Here is a 23,785-nt window from a genome sequence, read left to right as displayed (position 1 = left end):
AGATTGTAGTCCCCGACAGACTCACAACATTAAAAAGACATCTTTCTTCTCGGGACATACCTCCTCCGCAACATCATTAAAACATTTCTTGACAAATTCTCCATCAGTGAAAGGTTTACCGCTGCTTGCTATCGGTTGAGCAGCCTGAAAGCTCGCACGAACAGAGGACTGGTTCAGCTGAGCTTGGCGTACAAATGTACTCTGCTGAGCTAACAGTCCACTTTTTAGCCTTGAGAGTCTGCTTGCAATTGGCCTTGTAAGCTATCATACTTGTCTTTGTGACGGGATTCATAGTGTTGGGTCAGATTGTGTTCTTTGAATACAGCCACCATCTCTTGACGGATGAGACAAACAGCCTTTCCTTTGAATTGAACAAAAAAATAATCGTTTGTCCACTGCAGGTTAAATACCCTGCATTCTGAACACTGTTCCCTCTACGCCATGTGTTTGTGCAATCACGGACTGCTCCAGCGTTCTCCGTGCACCGCAAATCTATGCTGCGTACGAAATAAAATCCAAGCTGAACTGTAAATAAAATAAATATGTTCATTTACAGTTCAGCTTTGTTGTGCGCGGAGAACGCTGGAGCAGTGCACGTTTGCGCAAACCTGTGGCTTAGAGGGAACAGTGATTCTGAATCTATTTTTCTCTTCCCTAATCTTTTAGCCATTATTCCATGTTATTTCACAGGGTTGTGTCCAGGATTTTTTTTTTTTTCGAGGGGGGGGTTTCAGATAAGGCACAGACAGCAGAAGCGTGGAATAGAATGTTACGTTCTCTGCATGTACAATTCACGATTAGGTGGCCAGAATGAACAAAAAAAACATAATGCATGTCTGGTATTGTTCATGGGCCGGGCAAACTGTGGAGGCGGGCCATACCCAGCCCGCAGGCCGCAGTTTGGGGACCACTGCTGTTGATTGTCTGTTGGTATGAATGAAAGGGGGAATATTTGGATGATTGACAGCTTATCCATCCATCTCAAGCACCATCTCTCACTCAGTGAGCACTGGGATTGGCTCCAGCATACCTTAACATACTGAACGAATGAATGATGGAATGAACAAGCAACAAATGAATGAATCCATGACCGTTTTTATTCTCCCAAAAGCAATAGAGGGTGAATGGCGAGATATGTCCAGACGCAGCTCTGTGATTGACAGCTGATTCGTCCTGGTTAGACCCGCCTCTGGCCACGCTGACGGGGGTTGACCCCAGTACAGCATTGTGAAGAATGAATGATCGGGTGGATGAAATTGTTGTAAGGAATCCAGTCACCAAGGCCTAGACACGCCCTTTCCAGAATTCATAACCTCATAAGGTTTGTATTCAGGGGTGGAGCCTGCTTCATCCCACGTACCTGATGCTCTTCAGCGGTCAGGACTTCCCATAGTCAGGGTCAAACAGCAACGTGAGAAGAAATGTGAAAAGAACAAGCAAGGCACAGTAAGAGGGTGAATGGATCTGTGTTTGATATGGCCTACAAACAAGAGGGTGACTGGTTGCATGTCTCCGCATGTGATTGGTTCAGTTTAAACCCTGCCTCTTGCCCATGACAGCTAGGATAGAGTCCACTGTCTGTGACCCCAAGTGCAGGACAGGGGGTGTAGATAATGAATGAATTAATTAATTAATTAATTAAAAAACAGTCTGGAGGAGAGAGTTTCCACCTTTGCTGAGACATCGGCATTGTCACAGATGAACGGGTGAACGGTGGTGAAATGGTGAGTAGGAGCCACGGCAACAGTTTAACGAATGTCCGTTTTTGATTGGCCCCTTCGTGGTCACATGACTGCCCCCTTGGACTTCCCTCATCCCTCCATTAGCCCAGGACAAGGCAGCAGCGTCCCTGTGGCCCATGGAAGTAGGGGACATTAGAAGTAAAACTAAAAAGTACTTCATTGCACTGCTGGTGGTTGCTTTGATGATCAGCCCCCACCCTCACCACCACCTCTTCTCCCCGCCATCACGGATCGATATCCCTTTGTGGAGCAGCTCCGCTCCACACACTGCTCCACCCCTTTATTTATCATTCTATCGTTTCTATTTCCAGAGCTGTTGAAGTACCCGGCCCGTGGTGCTAACCGAGCACAGTGTTTAGTGACTATAAACGGCTGCCAGGTTCCCTGGGGAGCCGCGGGAGAGCTGGGAGGGGGTGCAGGAGGGGGCTCTGATGACTATTTTCCTTGCTGGTCCGGGGAAGCAGGCGATAAGCTCTGCTCCTCGTTGTTTTACTTAATAATCCGGGGAATGAATCAAATCCTCCGACCTGTTTTGCGTCCAGAGATGGGAGGTTCTCCCCGGGGAGCTTAGAACTCCTGCCTTCTGTTCACAATCTTCTCTCCCCTGTTCCTTTTTTGTCCTGCTTTTATTTCCAAGGTGGCAAATACAAACACCTAACATGATTATTAATTTCTATCTAAATCAGCTTCTTGGAAGCAATACCATCTCAATGGAGCAGACAATAGGGTGACTGAGGAGGTAGTGCGGGACAAGGAGGAGGTGGAGGTGGGAGTGCACCAGGGATCAGTTCTTAGCCCCTTGTTGGTTGTTATAATGGCTGACAGATGAGGTTGGGCAAGGAGCTCCATGTTTGCAGACGACACTGTGGAGTGTAGTGAGAGCAGGGAGAAGGTGGAGGAACATCTGGGGAGGTGGCGGTGGAATCCAAGAGGAACGGTGATGCTACAGAGGGTGGAGGTGAAGAAGGTGGAGGAGTTTAAGGACAGGCGGTCAGCAGTCCACAGCAATGGAGAGGGTGGAGAGTAGGTGGAGGAACATGTGTGGGCAGGTTGGAGCAGGTGGAGAGAGTGAACGCAAAGGAAGAGAAGACAAAGGTGAGGGGCAGCCAGGGTGTCTGGTTCGGAGACACTGAGGAGAAGACAGCGGGAGAGGCTGGAGGAAGCAGAGATGGAGATGTGGAGGTTCCCCTTTGGGAGTGAGGAGGATGGAGGGGATCAGAAAGGAGTCTATCAGTGGGACAGCACATGGTAGATCTTCTGATGTCTGGAGATAAAAGGATGGAGGGCAAGATGACAGTAATTGTGAGAGAAGAGGATTGGTGAGAGGCAGGTGATTGGCTGAGGCAGAGGAAGAGATGAAGAAGTGGCAGGAAGAAGTGGAGTTGAAGTGCTCAGATACAACCTTCATGTAATCCCTGGTGGCCCAGGTCCTGCCTGCTCTGCCAGGCTGTCCACTGCTGAAGCAGGAATGTGTCAATGTACAGAGGAGTATCTTCTTTCCCTGCTGCCGTGGAGTGACACCCAGTACTGTGGCTCCGCCTCCTCTCGGCGACGGGAAGGAGGTGAACCCGGAGAGGAACGAAGACCTCCTACCGTCCCAAGAGGAGGACCAGCATCCACAGAGGAACAACCAGCACAAAGATATCTAAGCCTATTATCCAGTACAAGAGATCCAGGGAGGTCTGTTTAGACTATCCACACACAGACACACACACACACACACACACACACACACACACACCTCCAACCTCAAGCAGATGGCTGCAGGCTGCAGGTGGAACGACACAGACGTGTGGATGACGTGCCATGGAAGATGTGGTGTCTGCTGAGGATCGTGACGATGTCTACATTAGGGAGACTAAACAAACTTCACTCAAATGGATGGTCCAACACAGGAAAGCCACCACTTCAAGACAGGACTTCATGGTCCACCTACACCTGAAGGACAAGGGCCATCCCTTTGAGGACAGCAGTGTTCACACTCCGGACACAGATGATTCAAGAGGAGTCAATGAAGCCATCTTTGTAGAACCTCTCACCCACATAAAACACAGTTCTGTGATCAATACCAAGATGGACCAGTACCAATACCACCCCGGAAAGATCCACCACCAGAAGAAGACCCCTGGAACTTCCACCTGAGTCTCAGTCCATGTGATCCGACAGGTTTCACTCCTTTGATTTACTGTCTGAGATGTTTGGCTTCACCTTTTCTCATTGTAATCCAGGTACTCCCCAAAAGTTGTACCTTCATTCACACCTAAGGACACCTTGTCAGCATAACAACGCCCTTCTACCTGGTTTCTGCTGATCTTCTCAACCATTGCAGAACATACTCCCCACAGGATGTTAGAACTGAAGAAGCCTGGGACGCCTGGGACGAGGGGTGGTAGGTCTTCAAGAGAAAAAATTAAAGTCCAGTTCCCATGACATGAAGATTTTGAGAAGAATTCAGTATGACCTGGATGACTGAGAATCTCCACAGATTACAACTTGAAGATGCATCTGCAAAATGTGATGGGTCACAGATGGAACCGGCCATGGACGAATCCCCCTGCAAATGGACTGATCCATGTGGCGGTTTGCAGGCGTAACCATCCTCAAACTGAGGTGAAGCTCCTCGGGAGGGTCACCCTCCACCAGCTGGGCTCCAATGGGTTTGCAGATCTGTGTTTGTGTTTGTATGAACTTGCGTGATCACTTCATCATCCGGGGCTTAAAAAAAGAAAACAACCTTATTTGTCTTTTCTCGGTTTTTCTAGATAGACAGAGGTTTGGGGGATAAAAACATAAATCTGCTCAGATGGGGAGGTGAGGGGGGGTAGTTGATTACTTTTGAACTAATACCACCCGAGGGGCCGCTGTCACCATGGCAACCAGACGAAGGGGACGTGAGAAAGCTCCGTGGATGCCTCCACTTCCTGTTTGGGACTGCGTCAAGAGTGCTGTTGGCTCCCTGTAACCATGACGACAGCAACTCCACGCAGAGGACAGGAAGTCTTGATGTTCTGGTGCTTCTGGGCACCAGAGACTAGGTTCTTTAGCAGGTGGACACAGGATGGAGCAGAAGGGCTGCTATTAACCTCTGGATACCGAGCTCTGCGTATCCACGTCCATGTCAATGTTCTCCAGCCTGGGGTCTCCCCATGTTCTCCATCCTCTTTCTGCAGTCTGTGGCTCCACAGACGGTTCCCAGATGTTCCAAAATGTTCACGTCTCACCATGAGTGAGATGGTAAGTGAGTGTTTGGATGATTGACAGCTGGCCATCCTGGTTATGTCCCGTCCCCTCCATGGCAGTGCCTGCTCTTCAAAAGATGGTTTCAGATCTGCCGCTGTAGAAGGTTGCTACATTCTCCCAGGTGTCATCTAAGCTTGCCTGCTCGTGTCACACATTGAATCCGCGTCCATTCTTCTCGCTGCATTTGGTTTGAGGGCTTCCCAGGTGGTAGCATATTTGAAGGCCCATCTCCAACGGTATCTCGGGGTCACGGCACTAGTCCTGGTTATTTTAGGGTTTCATGAGACATTGGAGAACTTTGTTATGGTCATCACACACATTCACAGAGATGTTCCTCCAATGCCTCATCATTGTTTGTTCCATAACTGCGAAGCAGGAACCCTGAGAGAATCCTAGAGGAATGTCCTGCATGCGGAGTTCCCTTATCTATGCTGTGTTTGAGCTGTCAGGTGGTGTGGCATCCATCAGGAATGTCCAAGAGTCCCTTGAGATCCTCGTCGGGAGGCAGAGGAAAATAGGATCCTCATCTGCAGCCCCAGGAGAACCTCCAGGATTGGAAAGAGACGTTCTCTTTCACCCCCGGCTGAGGTTCCGTCTGGCAGAATAGATGAATAAATACCCTCTATTCTGCCTGTAAGTCAATGCGACGTGATAACATGCACACACACACTCACACACATACACACTCACACACACTCAGGTAAATTGCCTATAATCTGTGTTTTGTGTTCTGAGCGTCAGTTCTCCTGAGCGTGGATGCAGAACATTAGCATGCTACTGTGTGTGCGTGTGTGTGTGTGTGTGTGTGTGTGTGTGTGTGTGTGTGTGTGTTGAATTCTGATGGAGTCTGGTGGATCCTGAAGGCCACATTCCATGAAACATAAAGTCCGCCATTAACAGCTTTTCTCAGTGGTTGCAAGTTCTATTTCCTCTGAGTTCTCCTGTGAAGGTTCTCCCTTTTCCTATCTGGGTTTTCTCCATGTTCTGAGCCCCTCTTGACCTTACTGAAAGTCAAACGTGGTGCTGTGGTCCAGATGTTAGCTCTCCCACATCTGGTTCCTGGTTCTCCATGTTCTTCGTCCTCCTCCCTGCAGTCCAAATACAATCAGCTGGGTTCTATCTGTGTGGACTCTTCATGTTCTCTTGCCTGGGTTCTCTCCATGTTCCATACAACATGGTGGCAGGCACTGCGGTTCCATAGTTATCTTTTCCAAATACGGTTCTGGTTAAAGTAGGTCCCTCAAGTTCTCCCTCTATCTGCTTGGGTTCCCTCCAAGTTATCCAGCCTGGAGTCTTTCAGGTTCTCCCTCTTCATCCCACCATCTGAAAACAGACTCTGAAAAGTCAGGTATGGCCGAGAGGGTGAGTGGTTTGATGTCTGTGATTGACAGCTGACCAGTCCAGGTTGAGCCCTGCCTCTTACAGCAGTCTGTGACTGGCTCTGCCCCCTCACAGGGCTCACATGCAGGATAAGCAATGAATTAATTCATTTTTTGACTTCCACCTCTACGCCTGCTGTCTGTCATACTCACCCGGGGTTATCAGGCGGATCAAACCAACAGCTTCTCACAGAGAAGCTGTGTCAGAACTCGCCTGGGTGTACGTGGAGGTTGCGTTCATGTCACATTGTCCTCTGTGCATCCTCACACACCTTCACCTTCCCGCAGGAAGTGCAGCTGCCTGACGGTGGCGGCCACAGCGGTTTGATGGCGGCGGCCCTTGGGCGCCAAGATGGCGGAATGTCAGACTAGGCGCGGCGAGTTAAAAGTGTTGACTCTCAGGAGCAGGAGGGCGTGAAGGTGCCAAAACCTCCAGGCGGGAGGAAGACACCAATCCAATGCCAAGCAGGAGGAGGAAGAGGAGGTGGAGGAGGAGGAGGAGGAGGAGGAGGAAATAAAGGAGGAGGAAAAGGAGGTGGAGGAGCAGCTGCCGCTCCAGACCTCCACCTCCAGGAGGAGTTGGAGCAGAGATAATGGTCTCTGACAGTCTCTGACACTGGTGGAGGTGATGGCTCCACCCTCAGGGGTGTGTGTGTGCGCGTATGCATGTCTTGACGTCTTTTGCACATTGAGCACCTTCAGAGAGCCAAAAACACACACAGTCACACACATGCAACAGCTCACTGAGTCATAGCTTTTTGGGTCGTTGTGACAACCAAGATCCTATTCTCCTCTGTCAGATGATGCCTCGCATCTTATTGATCACGGCAAACTCGGCAGTTGGGGGGGGGGGGGGGCGCACACATACACACACACACACACACACACACACACTCAGGTGAAGAAGACTCATGCAGTCTGTGTCAGAGCTGACTGATGCGGAGGAGGAGAAGAAGGTGACGTAAGGTGAGAGAAGAATAGTATCTAAGGAGACAAGAAAGAGACACATGGATCAGTTTGGGAGAAGGAGGGGATGGAAGAAGAAGGAGATGGATGGAGGAGGATATGGAAAGAGGTTATTGAAGAAGAAGGAGATGGAAGGAGGAAGAGGTGGAGAGAGAATGAGATGGGAGGAAGAGGAGGTTGAAGCAGGAGAATTTGAAAGAAGGAGTAAGTGATTTGGTTAGGAGATGGATGGAGAAAATGCATGAATGAGTCCACAGAGAAATGATAGTGTGAGACAGACAGATTGGTGGACGAGGTTCTGTATGCGCTGCACAGCTTTTAGAGGCTGGTGTCTGTATCTCACGGGTGTGGATGTGAGACAGGTTCTGTCCTGACCCTGGTCTTCACCACCCTGGAGCTCCAGCTCAGGAAGAGGCTTTACTTTGAAGGGCACCTCCTGCAGGACGCCATCCTAAAAATTGACCCCTCATGGACGTTCTCGGGCAACCAGCTGGTGTTTGCTTAGTGTACAACTCCCAGAGGTTTAACCAGCAAGGGACAGCTGTCAATCAAAGGCTCGGCTGTCAATCAAAGTTTCAGCTGTCAATCATAAGCTCAGCTGTAAGTCATCCAACCATTCACCCTCTCACTTGGATATATGAACAATTTGGCGCCTCCAGTGGACCAGTGACTTTGGATGGTGGGCGAACCTGGACAACCTAGGCTGGAGAATGTGACGAACCCACAATGAGGGAACCCAGCGAATCAAGGGATCTTCTGACTGTGCTGGCCCCCTCGCCACTGCTCTGCTGGTTTCTTCTCCAACACCAGGACCAGCCATCTGAGCTGCAAGAATGTCACAGCAGATGTTCTTCATCTCCTTACAAAGGTACTCCCGGACCCTGAACTCCAGCCCACCTCCTCTGGAGGAGATGGTGGAGGAGCTTCACCTTGTCCAGCAGGCTGATGGTTGTAATCACGCCTCAGTAGGCAGAAGGTCACGGCTGAAGAATCAGTGGAGCAAAGAAGATGAGCAGCTGCACATAAATCAAAGATGGAGTGCCTATATATATATGTGTGTGTGTGTGTGTGTGTGAGAGCACATATGTCCACTCTCTGATCATGTGGTGGATTACGACTGTCCACATCTTCCAGCGGGAATGTTCCACACTGAGGTCCACGGCATCACCTGGGATCTGGAGGCTCCACGTGATTTACAGCTGATGCTTCCTGTGTTTAAGCGCCAGCCTCATCGAACTCAGGTCGGGTGGAAACCTTATGAACACCACATTCCATCAAGCGCTCTGCCAGAACATCTGTGGGGTTCTTCAAGTTTCTGGAAAGGAAAAGCTTTGGCTCAGGGGTTCCAGGTTCTCCTGCTTAGGTTCTCAATGTCCTCTGTCTTTACGTGGTCCGTAAGTGCGAATGACAGGGTGAATGACTGCATGAGTGACAGCTGACGGCCCAGGTTAAGCCCCGCCCCTTCATTTGTGTCATCTATGCTGGACGACAGCACCCGTCATGACGAAAGGAAGTAAAAATGGGCGGATGAGGGAATGAATGGCTGAATTAATGAATAGATGGATGAATGAATGAATGAATAAATTGATTGATGAATGACTGGATGGATGGATAAAGAGATGAATGAATGAATGAATGAATGAATGAATGAATATCGGCCCAGGTTAAGCCCCGCCCCTTCACTTGTGTCATCTATGCTGGGCCAATGCAACCGTCATGACTAAAGAAGGAGATAATGGATGGATGGATGGATGGATGGATGGATGGATGGATGGATGGATGGATGGATGGATGGATGGATGGATGGATGGAGGAATAAATGGTTGAATTTATTAATAGATAGATGAATGAACAAATGTATTGATTGATGAATGAATGGATGGATGGATGGATGAACAGATGAATGAATGAATGAATGAATGAATGAATGAATGAATGAATGAATGAACGGATGGATGGATGGATGGATGGATGGATGGATGGATGGATGGATGGATGGATGGATCACCACCACAGGTGTCGCTGCCAATCATCCAGACTTCTTCTAATCCCATTGACACCAGGGTTTGGCCTCGCCCTCTAACCTTCTCTGGAGTTGTCAATGTGAATGAATGAATGGGTGAATGAGTGAATCTCCTGCCTCCCCTTCCCCCACGTGACTGAGTGGAAGGTTGAAGATTCTTGCGGGGCCGCAGGGACCAAATGAGGCTTTGAAAGGAGGAGCATGAAGTAGGTCAGTGCACGTCTGGTCTCATGTGGGTGATTGGAGGAGGAGAGGACCTGCTCCTGAGATTGAGGAGGAACTCCTGGGATGGAGGAGGTCTTTGGATGGAGGACCTTCTGGCCTCCTTTCTTTTGGACCTGATCGCAGCGTTGCAAAAAAACAGGTTGATTCCTCCTGGTTGTAGGGGATGAATCTCCACCTCATCCGTTCACCTCTCCCTCCCTGTTCAACATCAGGTTTCCGCCCGGCACTGTGGTAATGGAATGAGTTTACTTGTTTGAGTAAAGTCTTCATCTTTATCTTCCATTTCCACCTGATGAGCCGCTCCTCTTCTTCATTCTCCTCATGGACAAGTCCAAGGAGGACAGGATGGAAACGTAGAGAAGGGGACAGAAGAGTCAGTTGCCATGGCTACCTCTTTAAAATTCCTTGGTGGAAGCCCGGTTCCTCCAGACTGTCTCTGATGGTCCTTTCAGACCTTGGATCCTGGTCTGAGCAGGCAGTGGATGGAGAGCGGTACATAGTCCCGTCTCCTTTATGGCGGCAGAGACATTGGCAGGTTTCAAGGGAACACATTAACCCGAAGAGAAGCTCAGGTAGCACCGGGGTGGGTGTGTATGTGTGTGTGTGTGGGTGTGTGTGTGTGTGTGTGTGTGTGTGTGTGTGTGTGTGTATGAAGAGGGCCAGCAGCCTTAATTAGATTTATTTGATATTTACAGGGATAACCTTTTTCCCTTCAGAGTTTTCATTGGAGTGTTGATAGTTTTCCAGGATTCTCCCAAGCTTTGCAGGACAGCAGGTTCTCATGTTAGTGTTCCTACAGGACATTTAACTGTTTTCAAGATTCAGACCGTCATCAGAAGCAATATGGAGTCAATCTTTTATACTAGAGATGCTTGTTATTCAAATGACCTTATAATCAATGATTATTTATCCTTGTTCTTGTTTTTTTATTGTATATTATCATTATCATTATTATCATCATTATTATTATTATTTCTAATCATTGTTACTTTGTCACATTAACATTGTCTTACACTATTTTGTGTTAGTATTATTAGTAATATTGATAATATATGTGTTATTATTATCATTGTTATTATGATTATGATTGTTATTGCTGCTGATATCATTATTTTATCAATATAGCCATTGGCTTACTATAATTATTAATACACAATGTTCATGTTGACCTCTTCTTTTGTCTTTTCCCTTCAGGGTCACCACAGCAAATCAGCCTTCTCCATCTAACCCTATTCTCTGTATCCCCCTCTCTCACACCAACTATCTTCATATCCTCTTTCACTACATCCACAAATCCTCTCTTTGGTCTTCCTCGAGATCTCCTGTCTGGCAGCTCCAATTCCAGCATCCATCTACCAATACTATTCACTAACCCTCCTCTGTACATGACTGAACCATCTAAGTCTGGCTTCTATGACCTTCTTTCCAAAACATCTAACATGTGCTGTTCCTCTGATTGACTCGTTCTTAATCCTATCCATCTTGATCACTCCCAAAGATAACCTTAAAATCTTCATCTCTAGCCTCTAGCTAGAGCTAAACCTCTAGGTCTGCCACCTGACTTTTCCTCTCATTCACACACATATACTCTGTGTTGCTGCAACTGACTTTCATTCCTCACGCATACCTCCACCTCTCTAGATTTTCTTCAACCTGTTCTCTGCTCTCACAACAGATCACAATGTCATCTGCAAATATCATGGTCCATAGAGATTCCTGTCTTACCTCATCTGTCAGCCTGTCCATCGACACTGCAAACAAGAACGGGCTCAGAGCAGATCCCTGATGGAGTCCAACCTCCACCTTGAACTTCTCTGTTACCCCTACAGCATACTGCGCCACTGTCTCACAGCTAGCATACATGTCCTGTACCAGTCTTACATACTTCTCTGCCACTCCAGATTTCCTCATATAATACCAGAGCTCCTCTCTTGGCACCCTGTCATATAGTTTTTCTAGGTCTACAAAATCACAATGCAGCTCCCTCTGGCCTTCTCTGTACTCCTCTATTAGCATACTCAAAGCATATGCTGCATCTGTCGTACTCTTTCTAGGAATTGAGCCATTTGTGTGCTGCTGTACACAAATGCTAACATCTGGTCTCAGTCTAGTTTCCACTACTCTTTCCCATAACTTCATTTCATGGCTCATCAACTTTATCCCTCTATAGTTACAGCAATTCTACACATCCCCCTTATTCTTAAAATTGGGCACCATCACACTGCGTCTCCATTCTTCAGGCATCTTCTCACTCTCTAAGATCCTGTTGAATAATCTAGTTAGAACCTCTACCGCTGCCTCTCCTAGACACTTCCACAACTCCACAAGTATATCATCAGGACCAGCTGCCTTTCCACTCTTCATCCTCTGCAATGCATTCTTAATTTCACTTTAACTTATCTGTGCTATTTTGTGGTTTACAATAGTTACCTCTTCTACCCATGCCTGTCTTTTATTATTCGCATTCATCAGCTCTTCAAAGTAGTCTTTCCATCTTCCCTTCACTTTTTTAGCATCTCTCAATACATTTCCCTCTCTATCCTTAATCACCCGGACTTGTTGTACATCCTTTCTATCTTTATCTCTTTGTTTCGCCCACTTGTATAGATCATTGTCTCCCTCCTTAATGTCCGACTGATCATACAAGTCATCGTACGCCCTTGTTTTGCCTTAGCTACCTCTATCTTTACCTTACGTTGTATCTCCCTGTATTCCTGTCTGTTCTCTTCAGTCGTCTCATATCCCACTTCTTCTTTGCTAACCGCTTTCTCTGTATATACTCCTGCACTTCCTCATTCCACCACCAAGTCTCCTTATCTACTTTCCTTCCAGATGACATACCAAGCACTCTCCTACCTGTCTCTCTGATAAATCTAATTGGAGTTGTCCAATCATCTGGAAGCTCTCCCTGACCACCCAGAGCCTTTCTCAACCCCTCCATCCTACAAACCACCATCCTATGCTGCCTGGCTACACTCTCACCTACAACTACTTTAAAGTCACCCATCTTTTTCAGCTTTCCCTGTCTATACAAGATGTAGTCTACCTGCATGCTATTACCGCCACTCTTATAAGTTACCATAGGTTCCTGTCTTTTCTGGAAAAAAATATTCACTACAGCCATTTTGCATCCTTTTTGGAAAATCTACCACCATCTGTCCCTCTGCATTTCTATCCTGTATACCAAATCTGCCCATCACTTCTTCATCGCCTCTATTGCCTTCACCAACATGTCCATTGAAGTTTGAACCAATTACCGCTCTCTCATCTCTGGGGATATTCTGCATCACTTCATCTGACTCATTCCGGAACTTCTCCTTCTCCTCAGTCACATCCCACCTGCAGGGCAGACCCACTAACAACGTTGAGCATCACACCTGCAATTGCCAGTTTCACTCATAAGTCTATCTGACAGTCTTTACACCTCCAGAACATTCCTAACAAACTCCGACTTCAAGATAACTCCTACTCAATTTCTCTTCTTGTCAGTATAATGATACTACAATTTAATGCCTACAACTTAAAGGCTGCTTTAATGTTCATGTTAGTATTATCATTATTAGATGATCATTATTTTGTTGTTTGCATTATTATCATTATTGATAATAATATATGTAGTATCATTATGAGTAGCAGTATATTTGTTATTGTTATTGTTAGTGTAAGTGTTAGTGTTAGTGTTTTCTTGATTGTCGTAGTATTTTAGTTCAGGTCCTGAAAGTGTGAAAGTAATTTATGGATGAGAAGTCAGAGAATTAGAAGTAGAATCAGTGAGGTGTGTGCTCAAGTTTGTGCTCAGGTGTGTGTTCTATGCCCCCCCCACCACCACCACCACCACCACCACCAACACCGGTACCAGCGGGGTAATTCTATTGATTTGTCCTCCTTCATTCTTCATACCCCCTCATTCCTCCATCCACCTCACTCCTCCTTCTCCCCATCCCCAACCCCCCTCCACATGCACCAGTTTAGAGATGGTTATGTGTGTGTTGCCCCAGGCGAGCATCAGTTAAGCTGCTCTCCTCGGCCATTAGGCTGTCAAGGAATCAAAAAGACCCACACTCCCTGAATGCATCACCACACATCTGCCGCTCCCATTCCCCTCCTCCTCCTCCTCTTCATCCTCCTCTTCCTTGTGCTGCTCCGCCTCACTGCGAGTGTCAGCTTGTCTTTGTGAAGCCATCTCTACAAACACACACACACATACACAACAGCCATTTTGACAGTCAGTGTTTGCCACCTGGTAGAGAACCTTCTCACCGATCTACCTACCTTCATTCAATCAGACTTCAGCGCTCCTACAAAGGAGGAGCTCGGCGCCTTAATCAGTTAATCCATCCAATCAGATCCCTCTGCTCATCGTGGACCACTCACACGGCCGCCTCTAGAGGAATACCACCATCCACTCACTCACTCACTCACTCACTCACTCACTCACTCACTCACTCACTCATTCACCCACTCAACCACCCACCCATTCACCCACTTACTCACCCATTCACTCACTCACCCATTCACCCAATGTGAAAGCTGAGCAACACACACACACACACACACACACACACACACACACACACACTGGAGGTATTTGAAATGATGAATTGTTTAAATGCAGTGTAAACTGATCAATCCAAAGCACAGATTAAGGAGGTCTCACACTCACCATAAACACTCTTCCTCCCTCCGTGTGTGTTTGATGGGTGTGTGTGTGTGTGTGTGTGCTGACACTTAATGCTATCAATCTCAGTGTGACACAGAGAGTGAAAAAACATATCAAAATATTGTCGTCAGCCCGCAGGATAGGCTGCAGTGTGTGTGTGTGTGTGTGTGTGTGTGTGTGTATGTTCATGTGTGTGTGTCAGAGAGATCAGCTAACTAATCAAGGCCAGCTCTGGGAATTCACTCGCTGCCAAGAACTAAGGGAAGCTGCTGCTACGAGTGAACGTGTCTGTTTATGAGTGCGAGATGTGTTGCCAGGCATCTTGTGTGTGTGTGTGTGTGTGTGTGTGTGTGTGTGTGTGCGTGTGTGTGAATCCAAACTGCATCAGTCTAACAAACTGGCATAGACCGAGATCAATATGATGTTTGATTCATTTCACTGAGGGGAACTGCTGTCTGTGTCTGTGTGTGTGTGTATGTGTGTGTATGTGTGTGTGTGTGTGCGTGTGTGTGTGTGTGTGTGTGTCTGTGTGTGTGAGAGAGAGAGAGAGAGAGAGAGAGAGAGAGAGAGAGAGAGAGAGAGAGAGAGAGAGAGAGAGAGCGAGAGCGAGAGCGAGAGCGAGAGAGACAGTTTATTCTCCATGACAAATTCCCTCGTAACGACGGGAAATGTGCACATTTTAGACAAGTGAGCGTGACAATCAAAGACGCCCAAACAGATGATGCCCTCAAGACACTCATGGGATGATCAGGAACTTGGGAGACCAGTCCTAAAACAACCAGAATGATCCTTCAGAACATCTGAAATGAGACCAGAACAACCGCAGAACGATCATGGAAGACTCATAGAAGGATCCTGGGACTAATGCAAAAGTATCCGAGAACAATCCTCGATGGATCAGTGATCAGTGACCAATGATCAATGATCCCAGAACAAACCAAGAACTGTCACAGAACAATTCTGGAACCATCTTCATCTAACGAACCCAGAGTAATCTGTAGTTCCCCTGAAGAACCTTTGCAGGTGTGAAGGAGAGGGTGAACATTAGGATGATTGACAACTGACCTGTCCACGCTTGACTTGTCTCTGTGACACCTGTGATTGGCTCTGGCCACCCATGTGACCATGTGGGACAAACAGTGACTGGATAGATGATGGATGGATAATGAATGGATGGATGATGAATGAATGCATGATTTCCTCGCTGACAGTGTTTGAACCGGAGAGACAAGCTGATCTCAACCAACTTGCTAGTAGTCGGCTCGGTTAGCATATGCCGTGTTTGTAGCATGAGCTGTGTTTGTCATGTTAGCTTGGTTTGTTGAATTAGCTGTGCTTGCAGCATTAGCTATATTTGTAGCATCAGCTGTGTATGTAGTGTTAGCTGTGTTTGAAGCATTAGCTGTGTTTGTAGTGTTAGCTGAGTTTGCTGTGTTAGCTGCAATTGTAGTCTTAGCTGTGTTTATAGCATTAGCTGTGTTTATAGCATTAGCTGTGTTTGTAATATTCGCTGTGTTTGTAACATTCACTATATTTGTAGCGCCCCTCTGTGTGCTCCAGTACAAACATGTATTCCCGAGAATGTTTCTCAACATCCAGACATGAAAATGCAGATGATTAGCACTGGAGTTGTTGGGTTTCCATGCCAACCAGCTGGTTTCTCCAGTGTCTCCTGCGCCTCTATCCCACGAGGTTCGCAGAATGCTTTCCCGCCACGAGTCCAAATCCCGTCTTCTCATAGGCCGTCCTCTGTAACTAAACTCAATTTCAAGTGTCGCCTAGAGGTAATTGCATTTTTTAATATGTAGAAGAACCAGCTGGTGGGAACGCGGAACAGCTCTGAACAGAGTAATGCTGTGTTTCTACAATTATAAGTTTCACAAAAACAAAGGTTCTCACACTGCCAGAAGTTGGATGGGGGGGCAAAGGTTTCAGAGAGAAATAAGCTTCTTCATGAAGAGCACAGTCGTTGTGAACTGCGAGAGCAGCCGCGTCAGACTGAAAGTGGCTGGGAGGAACGTCCTGCACGCTCCCCACATCTTCAGGCCTAATTAGAGGGTAACGAGAAGGTCTCCTCATCGTGCCGGGTACCAGGTGATAACAAGGTGCTCCACAGCCAGAAGATGGATGGAGGAATTTTCTGCTAATGAGGAATGTCAAGCCGTGGGAATCACACTCCCCCATGATGTTCTCAACCTCAGAGATGGAACCAGGGAAGCTTCAAGCACAGAGCGAGTGAGTCTAGAAGCTGCAGCACAGACCAGGACCTGGACATGGACCTGCAGGTGGGAAAGGAGAGCCAAGTTGACGGCCTGGGTTGGTGCCCGATCACACCACCAGTGAAGCTCTTTCACAACCTGGTGACGCCCGTTCACCCCCCATGATGCCTATTCACACCTGTTAATGCTGGGCACACTTTGGCAACCCCTGTAACAAAGGAACAACCATTCACACCCAAATGACACCAATTCACACCTAGGGGGCCTCTGGTCCAAGTCCCGTGATGACCATTTACACCCCAGCAACACCCTTTTACACCCCGATGCATGTGTTCACACCCCAGGGATCACACCCAGGTGTGAAAGGTGTGTTCACATGCAGCCCCGACCTGTTTAGGTCTCTTCACCCCTGGTTGGTGTCCAATCACACCCTGGTGCCACTTGTTCACACTCCAGTGCACACCTACATGATGCCCGTTCCACCAAAGCAACGACCATTCCCATCCCAGTGACACCCTTTCACACCCCGGTGGACCCGTTTACACCCCGATGACACTGGTTTAGGTCTCTTCACACCTGGATGATACCGATACTCACCCCAGTGTTGTTTGTTTGCACATGAGAAGCACATTCACCTCTTGACACCTCTTTACATACTGCTGATGACCATGATCCACATCCCTGGGCTGCAAGTCCAAACCCTCCGATGCCCAATCACACCCCACTGTGCCCTTTGTGTTGAAAAATCACACCACTTGTTTGATTCTGAGCTGAAACTTGATGGGGGTCTTAATCCTGACAGAGGATGGGGAGATGGCATCTTCATCTGTGGATAATTAATTCCTGGCACCTTTCACACGGAACAATCACAAGAGAAATCCAGAAAATGTATTTTTTATAAACCACTGGCCCTTCCTGAAAATTCACAAAACAAACATTTTTAAAGTGATTAATAAATCAGGACTAAAAGGAGCACACTGGAGGAAATCCGATCATTTCTGCGATAAATTTTAAATGAGGAGCTGTTGCAGGAAAAGTAAACAAGAACAAATAAGTTGAAGGTCCTCCATGAATAACAGTCAAAATCTGATAAAAGGCCATTAAGCTGGAGCAACTGGGCGGGGAGGGAAGTACCTCCACCGATTAGAGTACATGCAGGAACAGAGGTACTCTCTGATTTGAAGGTGCGCTGCAGTCCGATTCCCAGCTGAGAAGACGCCTCTTTGTCCCAACTTTAGAAAAACGGAAAGGACGGAGCCAACCAGGGAGCGGCATTTCCTGCATTCTCGGCATGTGGTTTGGCGACCGGTCAGGATGAATGTGTTTTTGACTGCGGCCGCAGAGGAACACGAAAAACAGAAGGCCCATAGAACCTACCACGGTTCAAGCTGCTTCACTTCAAGTTAAACAAGTCTTAATCTTTGTGGTCCAGAACGTCCCTGTTCCTCATCCATTCTACTCTGGGCTCAGATTCCCAGCTGATGATGGGACGGGGGAAAATGCTGCGGATGGCGTCCTGGTGTTTACTAAGGAATTGAAAATGGCAGTGACTCAAAGTTGGAATCTCTAGGTCTTTGCAAAGGTGATGGACATATTCTATAAGGTGAGAGGTAATACAATGGGCTGCCAGATTCAGGACTCCAGTCCTGGGACTACGTCACCTGGACGGATTCCTCAGACAATCTGTCCACAAATGATTTGTTGATGAGTGGTCCACATGGAGCTGCAGAACTGGGTGAATTATGTTTTCTCCAACTTCCAATTATTGTCCTCCTGCTTGTAGAACCATTCTGTCCATTACCCTGCAAAGCCATATCCTGCAAACTGGAGTCCAAAAGCAGCTGGACCTCATCACAATTACGTTTCTGCAAGATCTGGAGCAGAACCTGTCCATCTCCTCGGGCTGTGCACCAGAAGCCTTTATCATCCTCTTCCTCTTCCCTTCCTTCTTTCTGAAAAGGCAGTGAAGACCAGGTGACTCCTTGATTCTGGGAATCCTCACAGGTTGACGTGTCAACAGGACCGGGTCCCACTGGCCCTCCAAGGTCTCTTGCCCCCCTACCACCCGGGTCCACTCAACCCTTGGCACCGGCTCCTTGTTTAATGTGGGTTGCTGTCAAAGAGGGTTTGAGACGTAACTCACCACTGGGCTCATCAGGCCGTGCTGTCTGGTTTCACGTAGTCCGCCACACATTGGACCATCTTGCTCTCCTTGCTCCTCTCTGATTCACTGACCAACTCGTCCGGCCCAGGAGGGACTACAACGTTCCCTGTTCCTACCTCTCCATGCATCGCTGTGACAGGATTTCTTTTTGGGATCCTCGACCCTTTTGTGGGAGCTGTCACGCCGCCCCAGTGTCCCCCGCCTCCTCTGCCTCCTCCTCCGCCCCCCCTGCCCTGATTGGCTGACTATATCTCTCACACCTGCATCCTGGCTATTAGCTGAACACTCATCCTGACAGCACACCATTAGTCTGACTTTTTTTTCCTACTTCTTACATCACCAGCTCCACTCCAACTCAGACAAGGGTGATGGATCGGTGCGCTACATCCTCTCTGGGGAGGGGGCCGGGTCCATCTTCATTATCAACCAGACGACGGGCGACATCCACGCAGCCGAGAGCCTGGACCGCGAGAGGAAGGCCCAGTACGTTCTGCATGCAAGGGCCGTGGACCGGCAGACCAACCGCTCTGTAGAGGCGGAGTCAGAGTTCATCATCAAGGTCCAGGATGTGAACGACAATGCACCGACCTTCCCCAATGGACCCTACTCCGCCTCCGTGCCAGAGATGTCCGATGTCGGTGAGTGTCTACAAATCACTAAAAACCCCAAGCTGCTGTGACCTAAAGTGCAGCAGCAAGTACTATGTAAAGTATTCAAGTAACCGGATACATAACGGATTCTGTGTTAGTGTTTCTTGCCCTTTCTTGTATTACTTCATTGACTTACCTCAAAAGGCCAGAGATGGAAGAGGGGAATACTCTGATTTGGAGTACTGGAGTAATCCAATATCACTGTGTATTTTTGTACTCCCATACTCCAAGAGAGTACTGCAATATTCATTTAGGAGTTCTCACAGTACAAAACTATCCTTGGGTTTTACGTCATTTACATGTTGTGCACTGTTTTTGCCAGCTGCTTGGGTCGGAGGGTATTAAATGGAGGTGCTGAGATGAGTAACGGGGAACTGTGTCTGTCGGAGAACGGCACCATTGAAGGCGCCATCACTGCAGCTTTCCAATCTGACCACACTGTGGGGCCACCTCAGGTGGCCCAGATGCCTCCTGGCCGCTCACATTTCATCATAAAGTCACACAGAGAAGAACCTTAACCCTTTTATCAGAATATCGGTCAGCATCAGGTCAGTTTAGCTGTGAGGTGATTTGTTTCCAGGGCTGATGGCAGACTTTCAAAGAGGCAAAGTAAAATTTGTATACAGGAGGAATAAGCATATTTCTAATAGCCACTTCATCTGTCAGCGCCATCAGCCAAACCCGAAATACAAAGTTTAAACAAGATCATGATCATGATCATGACTTTATGACAAGAAAAACAGGAAATGTTACCCATGTACATGAAGTTGTACAGTGTTAGCATGTTAGTATATTAGCTACTGTTAATATAACAATGCCAATCATCAAAGTTCCCATTTACTCTGACTTTGTCAATTTTGCCTGTTGTTACCAGGGTCATACTGCTTGCTTGCTTTTCCTGGACAAGTGTTAGCATAGCATAGTCTTGGTTTGTTTTTCATAATTGCAGTGAGCTATATACCTTGCACATTTAAATATTAGTGGCCCATCTATCTTTGAATTTTAAGGAACTTTATACCCAGTCCCTCTGGTGTTCTTGAGGTCCATGAGCACCCAGTGTGACTAGAATGTAGAACATCAGTCGGTTCTTGTGGTCAAGAAGTTATCAGTGGACACAAAATCAATGCATGTTGCCCACCAGGCCACACGGCGCCAGCACCAAGTGACACTACGAGCCTCCAGTGTCAAACTAATGAGGTCAGTCCGCGGGGAAGTTCACACCGCCGCCAGGATTGTCAGGTCAGCCAACAAGAGACAACGGGAGATGACTCATATCTAGAGAGGCTCCAGTCTGATCTCAGGGAGGCAACGAGAGGACGGGGATGTGACTGGCGGTGCGATGTGACGGAGGTGTCGGGCTACAGCAGATGGCGGAGTTGATCACGCCATAATCCGGTCACACGGGACCAAAAAGATCACATGTATAAAATGCAGTTTGAAGAATCTCTACTGGAAACAAGGTCTTAGACAGAACGGTTGAAAACCAGAGGACAATCTATTCCCTCTCCATCAATCAACATTAAGTGTCCTCGTTGTCTTCAGACTCTGAAGGCTCCTCTCCGGGACACGATTCCAGCAGGACACTGCTATGCTGGGTTTGCTTTGTGTTTCCATCAGGGATTCCACTTGGTACCTGGGACTTCTTTAGTTCCTGGTACCCTGGGCTTCTCCAGTACTGGGTATCTCCAACACCTTTAGTTCCTGGTAGCCAGCACTCGTTTAGCACCCTGTACCTGGTACTTCTTTAATACCTCAGACCATGTACTTCTTCAGTACATGGTATCACATACTGCATTAGTTGCTGGTCCCTGGTACTTTTTAGAACCTACTACCTGGCACTTCTCAAATACCAAGTACCCTGTGCCGTTTTAGTACTTGCTTCTCTGTACTTCATTTGTACCTGGTACCTGCTACCTCTGTATTACCTGTGAGCCTGTACTTCTTAATAACTGGTACCCTGTTTAATGCCATGGAGGGAACCAGATCACTGCCCAGCCCTCGTGGGGGAGGGGCTCTGAAGTTATGGAACTCTACCCAGACAGCGGAAAGGAGCTGGAGCTGTGTGGTGAAGAAGCTCCTAAATGGAACTGGAGGAAATCTTTCCCATAAAAGCAAAGCAGCTGGAATTGAACCAGAGGCCACCATTTTTAATCATTCTTTCATTTTGTCGTATATAATCCATCATTTTACTTGAGGATAAGAGATGAGGAAACATCTGATCTCTCAGAGATGCTGAGTCCTGTTTGGATCAGAAAGACAGGGGAGAAAACAAACACAGCACATCAGAGTGTTTCAGCAGGAGGACATCTGATCCTCAGAGCTCCTCCTGCTCCTTAGGGCTCCTAGGGACTCCTTCTGCTCCTTAAAGTGACGAGTGGCTCAATGAAGCCCCTCAGGACTCCTTGAGGCTCCTCCTGCCCCTCAGGGCTCCCAGCACTGGGGATAGAAGGTTTTGTAGATGTGTTGTAATAATACTCTGAAATATGGATGAGGTTTTGAAGTATTCATGGAGTTCTTATGAACACATCAAACCCAGGGAGCAGAGCTGAAGGAGTATCCTTCTCTGGATCTAACCGGGTTCTCCCCATGTCGAACCCCTTGGTCCTCCACCCTGGGTTCTCTGCAGGTTCTCTGTCCTCAGTCCAAGTGCAGCTCACTTAAGACTCAGTGTGCAGGTGTGAATGAGAGAGTGGGAACATGGGTGATGGAACCCATTCTCCCCCTAACCTCCGAGGATTACTTCCTGAAATGGTTGCCCGGCAACCTGATTGGCCGTGTAATTGGTTATCGACCTGCCCCATCAAATATGGGGTTCCGCGGTGGAACCATCACCACCGCCATCTTATCCGGTGATTTTGACCAGCTCAGATCACTATTAATCATTCACTCATTCACTCCTTCAACATCTCTATTATCCCTAGATTCACTGCCTCATGGTTTCATTGATTCATGGTTTCACTTCAGCGGAACCTGAGGGGAGAGTCCATTGGCCCTCTCCCGAACCAACTCGCACTGTTCAACGAGTTAGAGTCGAATCCTTGCAGACAAGCAACAGAGATCGAAAGTGATGGAAGAGGAGGAAGATGTGGAAGAAGAAGAGGAGGACAAACAGGAAGCCTGGTTTCCGGATCCAGCCACAGTTGTCGATTCGGTATGCAGTTGTCGATTCGGTCTGCAGTTGTCGATTCGGTCTGCAGCTGCACCTCTGACACCTCAGCAGGATTGCAGTCAATCTGAGGGGGCAGAGCTTGTAATAAACCCAGATTAGAGCGGATTGGGGGGCGGGGGGCAGATGACCTAACGGTCTTCACTTAGGAGGACACACTCCAGAACCGGCTGTCAGACTAGATCTTCTAAGCCCTTGATTCTGAAGGTCAACCCTGGTTCTGATCTTCTTTTCCAGGTGTTTGGATGTGATGTTCTATCATTTATAATAATAGCTAATCAGACAGGATCACAATCTGTCCGTCAAACAACCCAGCTGGTTCCACCTGGTCCTCTGGATCCTGGTCATCCATCTTGGGCTGGTGGGCTGGTGGTCTGATGATGTCACATTTATGCATTGGCTCGGCTCGCTCGGAACCTCAGGAGAGCAGGTACTAAAGAGGTGATGTGTACCATGTTGTAAAGATGTACCAGAAACTAAAGAATTGCAAGATATTATATACTAAAGAAGTACAGAGTACCAGATACTAGAAAAGTGCAGGGTAGCAGGTATTTAAAAAGTACCAGGTACCAGGTACCAGGTAATATAATAATAATAATAAAGGGTACCAGATACTAAAGAAGTGTGCGGTATTAAGAAAGTACCAGATAATAGGTACTAAAGAAGTGCAGGTTACCAGGTACTGAAGTACCTACTGGGTACCAGATACTTTCACTGACTAAATGCTGAAAGTGCCCTGCAGCGTGGAGTCCTGCATGAACTGTTGTCATGGAGACAAAACTTTAAACTCCACAGTCCAAAATGGCGCCCATTGCTATCAGAAGGATGGCGGTTCGGATCAAGAGAACCAAAAAAAAAAAAAAGATGCGTTCAGGTTCTGAATGGTGAGTGACAGGAAATGAATGTGGTCCAAATCTGACATCATTTAATCGTCTCAAGACTGCGAGGACGAGTTTCCTGTCAAAGCCCAGACACCTGGCAACTACCTCCCCACCACACACCTCTGACTGACAGCTGACAACCCTCAAAGCTCCCAGACACCAAAAGGGGAGAGGAACCTCAGCTCCGTCAGCAGCTTCTACAGCCATACTACTGAGCTCCACCACACAGCTGGACCGACACTGGAGACTCTGTCCTTGGGGGTTGATTACATGTTGAATGGTGGATGAGAGGTTGAATGTTAGATGACAGGGTGAATGGATTGATGAAAGGGTGAATGAGTGGATGAGATAGTGAATGGGTGATGAGAGGATAAATGGTGAATAAGAATAAGAATAAGAATAAGAACAACTTTATTAATCCCGAAGGAAATTGCTGTGCCAGTGTTACAGAAAATATAACAGTAATAAAT

The 23,785-nt window shown here is 47.5% G+C and overlaps 1 protein-coding gene across 2 annotated transcripts in view; it reads left to right on the top strand.

The window, feature by feature from the left end:
- The window catches only part of LOC147230190 (cadherin-18-like), a 67,059-nt gene that overhangs the window by 6,913 nt on the left and 36,361 nt on the right, over positions 1-23,785 (top strand). For both annotated transcript variants that reach the window (XM_086153433.1, XM_086153432.1), the window contains exon 3: positions 18,962-19,256. In XM_086153433.1, the coding sequence (XP_086009559.1) occupies positions 18,962-19,256 (295 nt within the window). The remainder of the gene's footprint in view (positions 1-18,961; positions 19,257-23,785) is intronic.

Source organism: Fistularia commersonii, chromosome 10, assembly GCF_037954325.1.
Source record: "Fistularia commersonii isolate RoL2024-O1a breed Wild chromosome 10, RoL_Fcom_v1.0, whole genome shotgun sequence".
Taxonomy (NCBI): Eukaryota; Metazoa; Chordata; class Actinopteri; order Syngnathiformes; family Fistulariidae; genus Fistularia; species Fistularia commersonii.
This window is presented reverse-complemented; position numbering and strand designations above follow the sequence as displayed.